Genomic DNA, 9,893 nt, shown 5'->3' on the forward strand with positions numbered 1-9,893 from the left:
TCACTGATCAATAACCAACTCACGTGATCCAGCACTTGGCTTTTGGAAGCGTTGTACTTCTGAGCAATGGCATCAGCCACAGCATTTGTCCCCACAAACAAGGTGTTCCAGTTGTGAGAGCTGCAGAGAGAAAAAAGAGCGAGGTTCAAAGCCTTGCAGTCTTCTTCCACTGGCATCTCTCTACTCGATGGTCCTGGGAAAAAACAGCTTTGCATGCCACCATTAGCAGCCAGGACAATAAGTTAGAGGGAAAGAAGGGTAGAAGACCCTTAGAGAAGGAACAGAATGAGGGAAACATGACTGGAGAGCAAACCAAGGCAGCAGTGCTGGCATCTTAGCTCTTCTTCTTCCCTAGCAGGTCATTAGGCACAGCCACACAGTTACAGCTGGAAGTTCAGATGTTGGCTCAGAGGAACACATTTTTTCATCTGGTTTCTTAAAAACAAAGCCTGTGCAAGCAAAGCTGCACTCCTTCCCCATAAAGTCTGAAGACATCATAAACTTTCAAACCAATATGTTGCAGAGGAAGATAACCCAAAATTCCTGCAAATTTTAGAAATACATGTGGCCAAGTGGAAGACAAAGACCCAACCGATCTGAAACCACGACCCCCTAAGAGTTACAGCACCAGACCAACGTCTGTTAGGCACCAGAGAAACTCCTAAGCAGAGCCACCGAACCCCATGTTTCTCTCAATTTGTGCTACTCACTGAACTACTAGAGCTACTTGGAGTGAGGAGTCAAGTAGATAAAAGAATCAGAAAGGTGCACAATAAATGCTTTATTGGCTCTGGTAACCTCTACATCCCCTGCAAAGATGCATTCTGGCCGTTTGGGAATTTGGCAGGCTGTATCATCATACCGTGCTAAAAGACACCTTTGTACCTGGCACTGTTGGCTTTTTCCTTGGCCTCTTTCTGCTTTTTGTAGGAAGAAGATTCGTCTGCATCCGCATCTTCAATTTGTTCCTTTTTGATTGTGGAGGGTAAAAGGTGCATCATTCTACCCTAGAAGGAAGGAAGAAGTGGTCAAAAAGCTCTGAAATAACCCAAAAGAAAATCATGAACAAAGGGAAGGCAAAGGGAAGAAACTTTCAGGCACCTTTCCTAGTCAAGTGAACTAGGTGAAAGAGGGAACCTTCCTCCCCAGAGAAGGCATTACTGCAATTAAGAGTAGCCAGGCAGTACATGACAGACTCGGACCTCCTTCCTCTAGCTCAGGTACCCCTGAAGCTGTTCACACCAGGCTGCCCTACCAGAAGGGACTGTGTTCTCAGAGCAAGGCAGAATTGCCTCTGCCCCTGATCGCCCAGAGGAACCCTGCTCGGCAAAGCACAGGAGCACCAAACACCCTCCCAGCACAGGAAACCCATCGGTGGCTGTACCTGGAACACCTGCCCGTCCATTTCTGCATAGGCCTTCACCGCATGCTCGGGCATCATGTAGGTGATGAAAGCAAATCCTTTGGGCTTCTTGGTCAGCCTGTCTATAGGGAAATGGATGTCCGAGAGGGGCCCTGCAAGAGGAAAGGCCTTTCCGTGAGAGATGTCCCGGCACAGCCATCACAGCTCACAACAGCGCTCTGAACTGGCACCTCCTGGCCACACAAATGCAGCTGCTTAGAACTTGCCTTCTTTATCTTAAGTCAGGAACAAGGATTTCCACAACCTAACCCTCCATCTCCCCCAGGACACTCTCATGCCAAGAGAAACTTGGATTTGCCTAACTTTGAGCAAAAAGGGAAGCTCGAAGCTCCCACCTCACATGCCAAACACAAACAGGAATTTGGGGTACTCAGAAATTCACCCCTTACCTACAAAATCTAGAAGTGTCCTGCGTGATCAGGGTTTCATGCAGCAAGTAATTTCAGCTACCCTCTGCTCCTTCCCATCCCATCCCATCCCACCAGGACTCTGAGACTGACTGGCAAGAGTTTTTAGTGCTGCGTTTGAGATGTGATGAGGAATGAGGGCGCGCACACAGCATGCTTTGAGCTAAGCACAACAGCACCAGGATCGGTTTCAAGGCCAAGCAACCACACCCTATCACACCAGACAATAAAGATGAGGTGTAGGACACGGAGCTTCATACATCCGCTCCCAGCAAGCAAGCCTCTGTCCCAGTCCCACAGCAAGTACGTACCATACTTGGAGAAGATCTTCTCTAAGTCCTCCTCAGTGCTGGTAAAAGGCAGATTCCTGACAAAGAGCCTTCCCGATTCAGACAAGTCCTCTTCTTCCTCATCGTCCCTCTTCCTTCGTTGCCACGGCTTGTCATCAGTTTTTGCTGGAACAGTTTCTTTTGCGGTATTCCCACATCGGAATACCTCGACGTATCGCCCACCTAGTCCACAAACACAAGCACGTTAGATGATTCCCAAGGCCACGGGCAAGCTGTACCAATGAGTTCAGAGCCTGGGCTTACAGCAGACACAGGCAATTACAACTCGAAAAAAATCTCTGAGTAGAACTCTGCCTGATTAAACAAAAGGATGAGGGCTGCAAGAGATTAGTCTTCATGAAAAGCAGAATAATGCTTGCTAGCCAGCTGCACAGCTTCCCTCCCCTTCAGAGCTCCAACACTTCTGCCTCTGCCAGCCTCGTCCACAGGCTTCTAAGCAGGTGTTCCCTTCCTACATGGGTTTTTTTACAAGTATAAGTTGAGCAGTTCCACTACAGACCAGGCCAGGAGCAGGTTTCAAACACAGATTTACAGAGTCATTTCTACAAACCCCCTGCAGTATCCCACCTAGATTTAAACGATACCATTTTTATGCCAAGAGCAAGATACACTTCAGGCACGTGGCAAGAAACAGGAGCCAAAGAGCACACGGCTCAGTCCGTTGCCAAGTCTAAGCTGCTCCTGATGGCACTGACATAGCACCTGGTTATCCCACGTCAGCAGCGCAGAGCAAACCACCCCCACCATCTGCCTGGGAAAAACTGAAGCAATGGGAGATTCTTCCGCAGGGAACACTTCAGCAGCTGAGCACCCTGCCATCGACAGCAGCCGGAAAGAGAAGGAACAAACAGCCCTTACCTAGGCATTCTTTTTTCCGTTTCAAGGCCCTTTGCACTTCTGCTTCGCTCTTCAAGTCAACAAAGACATAACCTTGGAGGAAGGAAAGGTTCAGCTGAGCATCATGTGGGGCGCAGAGTCACTAATTGGCTAATTAAGGGTGAATCAGGCTTTTTAAATATAGATTCCTATAGATAAAGCATTCAGGTCCCATTAAAGTTTCAATCCAGCCTGAAAACAGCCCCATCAGACTGGAAGGCTGCCTTTTAATAGCTCATTCTCTACGTACAAACCAAACAAGCCCAATTTAACAGCTCAAGTAGGCTTTCACAGGTGTCTCCAAGCCGTCAAGAGCAAAGAAAAGGTGCGTCTGCTCTTAGGCTATGAAAGAAAAACAGCATGCAAAGTTCCCTGCCAGCTCTGAGGACCTGCTATTTCTGCTGGGTACCTCCAGTAACTGCAGCCCCTCAGAAGCCCACCTTGGTTACAGACGGACTGGCAGCAGCAGCCCTTCCCAGAGGAAGGGACCTTTCCTTGGCACGGTTTGGGATGTTTAGGAAAGCTCCAGGTGCAGATGAAAGAAAAGGCTCCTGCTGCTGTACGCTGCAGTACCCTAAGGGAGCACAGCCAACATTACTCTGCCCACGGCATCCTATGGATGGCAACTAGGGCAGGTGAGCTGCAAAGTCACAGAAAGGTCTGTAAGAATCAGGGCACGAGCCAGCAATTTAGAACTACAGATGGAAAGAGCAGTGGTGTGATTCAGAGGTCCTCCAAGTCACAGACCCAACTCCCTTCAACATTTACACATTACCTGTGTTTTTCCCCTGGGCATTTTTTCCTATCCGGATTGCCACTGGCTTCAGAGGCAAGAAGAATTCTCGAATCTTTTGCTGCAGGAAGAATTAGAATTGCTTAAATGAGTTCTCAGATACAGGAAGTAGGTTTCAGACTTTTTTTTTTTATAAGCACTACAGAAACATCACACGCAACATAGAGCATTTCTGCACAAAGCCAGGTAAAAAGCTTCTCTGGCTGCCCATACAACCCTCAGCACAGCTCCACTGAGTGAAGAAAGGGGCCTCTGCAAAGATTTGGTTGAGTTACAAACTGGGAACAGCCTTGAACAATCACTCCCAGCTTGGGAACGAAGCTCACCTCAGTGATGTTCAAAGGGGCACCATGCAGTTTCACTGTGTATGGCGTGCTTGCTTCTCCCGAGCTGACCTGGTTCTTCTGTTGCACAGAAGGACAGAAAAAACAAAGCAGCTGAATGAAAAACAGTTAAAGTCACAGCACAACAAGATGATTTTGCCCAGCAAGCAGGAGGTCTGAGATAAAAAACAAGAGATTCTCTCAATTGCATCAGCCTGGGCAGGAGCTGCTGGATGAGGGTGCAAAGTTGGACTGGGATGTTCAAATAACTGCTAAAAAGCAACCTCTGCAAAAGAGCATTCTCTGCAGACACAGAGATAGGCACGGGAAAGAGAGAAGGGCCTCTGAAAAGTGCACTAACAGCACTTCTTAAAAAGCCCTAGTTTCCAAAAAGGGAAATTTAATCAGCACTGAAAAGATATCTGACAAACTTTTTTTAATGTCTCCCACCAAGTGCACCAACAAAGCTGGTACCTGGGGGTCTTGCAGATTTCAAGCTTTCCATCTCATCCTTGGAGCAACCAATGAGAATGTACTATCCCATGAAGTTCCTGCTTTAAGACAGACAAAATATAATTCAACAATACCTGCAGCGTGGATCCTTTTTTCTGCTTCTCTGCTGGTGACTCGTGCTGTGGTTTCTGGGCTTTTGCCTTCCCCCTTTTTTCTGTGTGGGTGCTGACAGTTTCTATAATGTCTGAGTCCTCCTCACTCTCACCTTCCATCTCTTCACTGTCTGTTTCTTCTTCTGTGCTAGAGGAGGACGAATCCTCCACTACTTTAGATTTCAGATAATCCATATCTGAGAGGTCTTCCCTGGCAGCTGCCTTCTTCTCCTGGCCTTTCTTTGCTGTCAGAAAGAAGACCAAAGAAGTTTTGCGTACAGGTACTGCTGCTTTCTTCACAACCAGGTAAAATCTGAGAACAGACACAATCACTAGAACCAACTTACTCTCCTCTACCCTTTCTGCATGAACGAAGGACTTGAAAATAGCAGAGCAATTTTAAATCAGCGCTTTCACACTGACATGTCTGGACTGCTGTTTCTTTTTTCTTTTTTAAAAGCAACAGTTCATATATAAAACAAATTAGAAAGGAGCTTGAAGCATTTCATGAATTATTTTGTCTCCGTTTTAACTAAATACTTCAAATGGACTCCAGAGAGTCGTTCTGGAGTCCAGAGAATTGTTCAGTTTAGTTCTGCATGGTAAAAGACAAAGGAAGCCATTTCTCCAAAACACCATCCATCCATCCCCAGAGATCAACCGACCACACCTACACATTAGTTACCTGAACAGAGGCAAAGAGCAGCAGGCAAGATGCCATTTACTTCAAAAGGACGTAAGGCAATACCACACAGGGAGCAAGGATGGCTCCCAAACCACATTCATCACTGGTGCAAGAACACACGAGACTAAAAATACCAGATTACAGCCCAGATTTCTCAGTCTAAGTCACCCCAGTACTCCACTAGATAGTTTTCCTTCTAGGATCGAACACACCAAACTCTGGCCATTCCCATCAACTCTGACAGAGCCTGAGGACACACCAACATTTTCAGAAACATGCATCAAAGGCAGACCATGTCCACAGATATCAGTTAAGGGCTACTAAATAAAAAGAAACCACATCCAGCTTTGGAAATGCTGGCAATGAAAGGGGCCATAGGCTAGGCCAGCACTAAGGGAGAGAGACGTTTCCCCTATTACTCTTCCTAGACTTTCAGGAGAAAGCACAAATGCCATCCACTTCGTACCAGAAACTGCATTTTTCCACGTTTGGGGAGCTAGCCATACACCTGAAGCGTACAGAGCAAGTCTCACGCTGGGGAAGCTACCTTCTGATCACACTGTCTCTGTTTGTAGGCAGGACACTGACATTCAGAGAGAAAGATGAGCAAAGATGGCTCCTTTTGGTACCTTTGGTTTCCTCCTCTTCTTCGGAGGGTTCATTCCCATCCCTCTCCTCCTCACTCAGATCCTCAGACTCGTCTGAATCGAAGTTCAGATAATCAGCTGCTGCCTTTGACTTTTCCTTCTTGGGCTTTTCTGCCAAAGTGTCATTAGCCCAGGTGGCCACCTGAGACCGTTTCTGGTGAACCACCAAGAACTCCTGGAACATTTCATCTCCTTCCAGCTGTTGAAAAATAAGCAGACAAAAAATAAGCAACAAAATGAGCTGTTGAAAAACCAAGCAGACAAACTGTGAAGACAGACAGAGGAGAGGTAGTAGCAAGTTTAAATTCAAAGACAGCTCGTTTCCAGCAACAGAGAGAAAACTCATAAAGGGGAGTCCACTTTATACAAGGTGAACACTTAAAGTCACTAACATCTTCCCAATCTCTCAGCCCTATACCTTCCTGTTGTACTTACTGTTTAGAAAGCACTTTAAGGAAAAAAAAAAAACATTAAAGAAGGAAAAAGTGCATAAGTCAAATGTAACAAAACTTGCACGTGGCTTGAAAACACAGTTGCTGAAACAGATTTGTCCTGGATGCAGTGTTTGTTCACAGAGTAGTAGTTAACAATTAAAAAAAATAATCAATTTCAAACGTTGGGATTATCAGAACCATAGTTTGTTACAACAGAATTGACTGTAGTGGAGTTCTTTACATCATACATCTTGCCTGAATTGACAGCAATGAAAGCAATACAGAAAAAAAACCACGCTATATTATTCCTGCTTTTAATATAAGTTAGCAGCAATGTAGGGATTGGAACTGAAACTTAACTCACCTCCTTTAAGTCTTCTGTGGGGTCTTTCTTCTTTTTTTTCTAGGAAGATAAACCATATTTAGAAAGCCTTGTTAGTAGCAGAGGCAATATCACTTCTCAGGTAACCCAAAGGTCTAGGGAACGTAGGTCCTAAGGCGAAAAATGCCAGAACCTCCAACATCAGCTGTCCCAGCTACTCGATCCCCTTTCCCACACACCCGGCTATCCTTCCCTCTGCCAAGTCACTGACACACATCAGATTCTCACAGAAAAAAGCAAGACTTACTTTCTTTGTGCCTGCAGGAGCTGCACTCGTCACAGGTTTCTCAGGCTGCTTTTCCGAGGCAGGGGCCTTCTGAGAGTGCTTACTCCACGCTTTGGGTTTTGAAGGGTCACCAAAAGACTTGCATAACTCAACCTGAGAGGAATAAATCAAGTCTTTAAAAGTAAACAGTCTGAACAGTGCTCAACTAAACAGTCAAACAAGTTCTCCTGCACATCACAGATAACCCTCTGCCTCGTACAATGTGATGAACCACTTTATTTAAAGGCAAAAATGAGCTCAAGTTCACAAGTTCGGATGATCATAGCTCAAAATCTGACACTGCTGTTCCTGAAATCACTGTTAGTGCCCAGAAGACGGACCATCCGGATCAGCTACCTGCCTGGGACACCAGCAACAAGGGCTGACATCAAGCTTTGCTGTTTTGCTGCAGAGAACTTAAAATTCAGACTTTTTTGGACCCTAGATGCTCATTAGTAAGACTACCAAGATCTCCAATTATCAACTTCATTCTGAATCAAAAGAAGGCATTTTTAAAGATCAACTCACGGTGACTCTGGAGGTGTCTATGAAGCTCCTGTTGAAGTGGTTCAGTGCCACCTGAGCTTCTTCTTCGGACTTGTAGCCGATGAAGCCAAATTTCCGGAATTTGCCATCCTTGGTGAACTTCAAGCAGCAATCGGTTAGCGTGCCGAAGGCTGCAAACAGCTTCCGAAAGCGATCTTCCTTCATCTGGGAAACGAGGAACAGGAAAAGAAGTCAGCGATACAATATAACGACAGAAATGCTTTGTGGACACATCCAAACCAAAACATTTACTAACAACGGACTTCTGAAAAAATAAAGCACATTGTATTGTGGCAGGGCTGGTAAGAAACGCACATCAACTACGAAAGCTCTTCATCTCCCCCATGAATTCCCTACATGTATGTATCTGTGCCTCCAGGAGCTCCCCACCCAAATGCTGCACCCAGGTGGGGGCTGCCCCCAATCCGGCACCCACTGCAACCACAGGCAGCTGCCTGCACCCCCCCACGAGACCCCTGGCCCACAGCACCCCAACCACTGAGGGTCCTGCTCCCCCTTCCACCAGCCCTCCCTCGCCTCCTCCAACCAAGCCGAGGGCCCTCTGTGCTGGGCCATAGGATCAGAGAATCATTAAGGTTTGAAAAGCCCTCCAAGATCATCTGGTCCAACCATCACCCTACCACCAACATCACCGCTAACCCATGGCCCCAAGCACCACCTCCAACCTTGCCTTGAACACCCCCAGGGACGGTGACACCACCACCTCCCTGGGCAACCCGTCCCAATGCCTGACTGCTCTTTCTGAGAATAAATGTCTCCTTATTTCCAGCCTGAACCTCCCCTGGCACAACTTGAGACCATTCCCTCTGGTCCTATCACTGGTTACCTCTGAGAAGAGGCCGACCCCCAGCTCCCCACCCCTTCCTTTCAGGCAGTTGCAGAGAGCAATGAGGTCTCCCCTGAGCCTCCTCTTCTCCAGACCAAACACCCCCAGTTCCCTCAGCCGCTCCTCACAGGACTTGTGCTCCAGGCCCTTCACCAGCTCCGTAGCCCTTCTCTGGACACGCTGCAGGGCCTCGATGTGCTTCTGGCAGTGAGGGAGGGGCCCAAAGCTGAACCCAGCACTCGAGGCGCGGCCCCACCAGAGCCGAGCACAAGGGGACGATCACCTCCCTGGCCCTGCTGGCTGCACTTCTCCCGACACAAGCCAGGACGCCGGTGGCCCCCTGGGCACGCTCCCGGCTCCCGGCTCCCTCCCGGACCTCCCCGGAGCCTCCCCGGGACCTCACCGGGGCCTCCCCGCACCCAGCAGCCCGTACCCGGCACCCCAGGCCCCGCTCCCCCCAAACGCCGCCCCGCTGAGGCCGCCGCCGCTCTCACCCCGTTGGGGAGGTTCTTCACGATGAGCCTCGACATGTCGGCGACAGAGAGGGGCGGCGACAGCGGCCGCGACACGACGAGGGCCGCGCCGCGCTCAGCCGGGCGCACGCCGCCCCGTGGGCGCCGCCATGTTGCCGCCGCGTCACGTGGGCGCGGGGCCGGCAGCGCGCAGGCGCGGAAGTGAGAGCGGGGCAGAGGGGAGGGGCCATGGCAACGGGCCCTAGCAACACCCATAGCAACGGGCCCTAGCAACGGGCCCGAGCCTGTTGGGGCCTGGGGGGGGGGGGGGCAAAGGAGGGGGATGGAGGTGGCCATGGGGGGCGGTGAGGGGACAAGGGGACACGGAGGGGACAAGGGGGCCACCAGGGGGTGTCGTCTCCCCAGGGGGTGTCCCCTCCCTGCCAGCCCGGGGACACAGCCCCTGGGGCCATGCAGCCATGGCAGGGGGGACACTGATGTCCCCAAAGAAAATGGTGTCCCCAAAGCAGGGGACGCCGCTGTCACCTCCCTGGGTCCTCCTGGTGCTGCTCGGTGGGGCCGGAGGAGGGAGCTCCGTGCCTGGTGCTGCTCCGAGCTGAGAGGCCCTGAGGGCAGGGGGAAGGAACCCCTAAAAAATTAGGGGAAATTGGGGGTGATGGTGTGAGCTCAGGGCCGCTTTGGTTCCCACCTGCCCTGTACAGGGGGGAGATCTCCGTGAAGGCAGCAGGCTCACCCCAGCCACACCACGGCTCCATCCCAGTGGCTTGGCGGGACTGGGATGCAGGCTTGTAACTGGGGAGCCCAACCTGAGCCCCCCAGGTGAGCAGAAAGGGAACC

At 49.7% G+C, this 9,893-nt stretch overlaps 1 protein-coding gene across 3 annotated transcripts in view; it reads right to left on the bottom strand.

Moving 5' to 3' along the window:
- The window catches only part of RBM19 (RNA binding motif protein 19), a 60,842-nt gene extending 51,606 nt beyond the window's left edge, over window positions 1-9,236 (bottom strand). For all 3 annotated transcript variants that reach the window (XM_083803344.1, XM_083803345.1, XM_083803346.1), the window contains exons 1-13: window positions 9,078-9,236; window positions 7,719-7,901; window positions 7,173-7,304; window positions 6,908-6,946; window positions 6,092-6,308; window positions 4,760-5,022; window positions 4,176-4,253; window positions 3,832-3,910; window positions 3,039-3,110; window positions 2,142-2,342; window positions 1,385-1,515; window positions 886-1,007; window positions 24-120 (exon numbers count right to left, since the gene is read on the bottom strand). In XM_083803344.1, the coding sequence (XP_083659470.1) occupies window positions 24-120; window positions 886-1,007; window positions 1,385-1,515; window positions 2,142-2,342; window positions 3,039-3,110; window positions 3,832-3,910; window positions 4,176-4,253; window positions 4,760-5,022; window positions 6,092-6,308; window positions 6,908-6,946; window positions 7,173-7,304; window positions 7,719-7,901; window positions 9,078-9,113 (1,650 nt within the window). In that variant the 5' untranslated portion in view covers window positions 9,114-9,236. The remainder of the gene's footprint in view (window positions 1-23; window positions 121-885; window positions 1,008-1,384; window positions 1,516-2,141; window positions 2,343-3,038; window positions 3,111-3,831; window positions 3,911-4,175; window positions 4,254-4,759; window positions 5,023-6,091; window positions 6,309-6,907; window positions 6,947-7,172; window positions 7,305-7,718; window positions 7,902-9,077) is intronic.
- Between the last annotated feature and the right edge of the window lie 657 nt (window positions 9,237-9,893).

Source organism: Anser anser, assembly GCF_964211835.1.
Source record: "Anser anser genome assembly, chromosome: 18".
Taxonomy (NCBI): Eukaryota; Metazoa; Chordata; class Aves; order Anseriformes; family Anatidae; genus Anser; species Anser anser.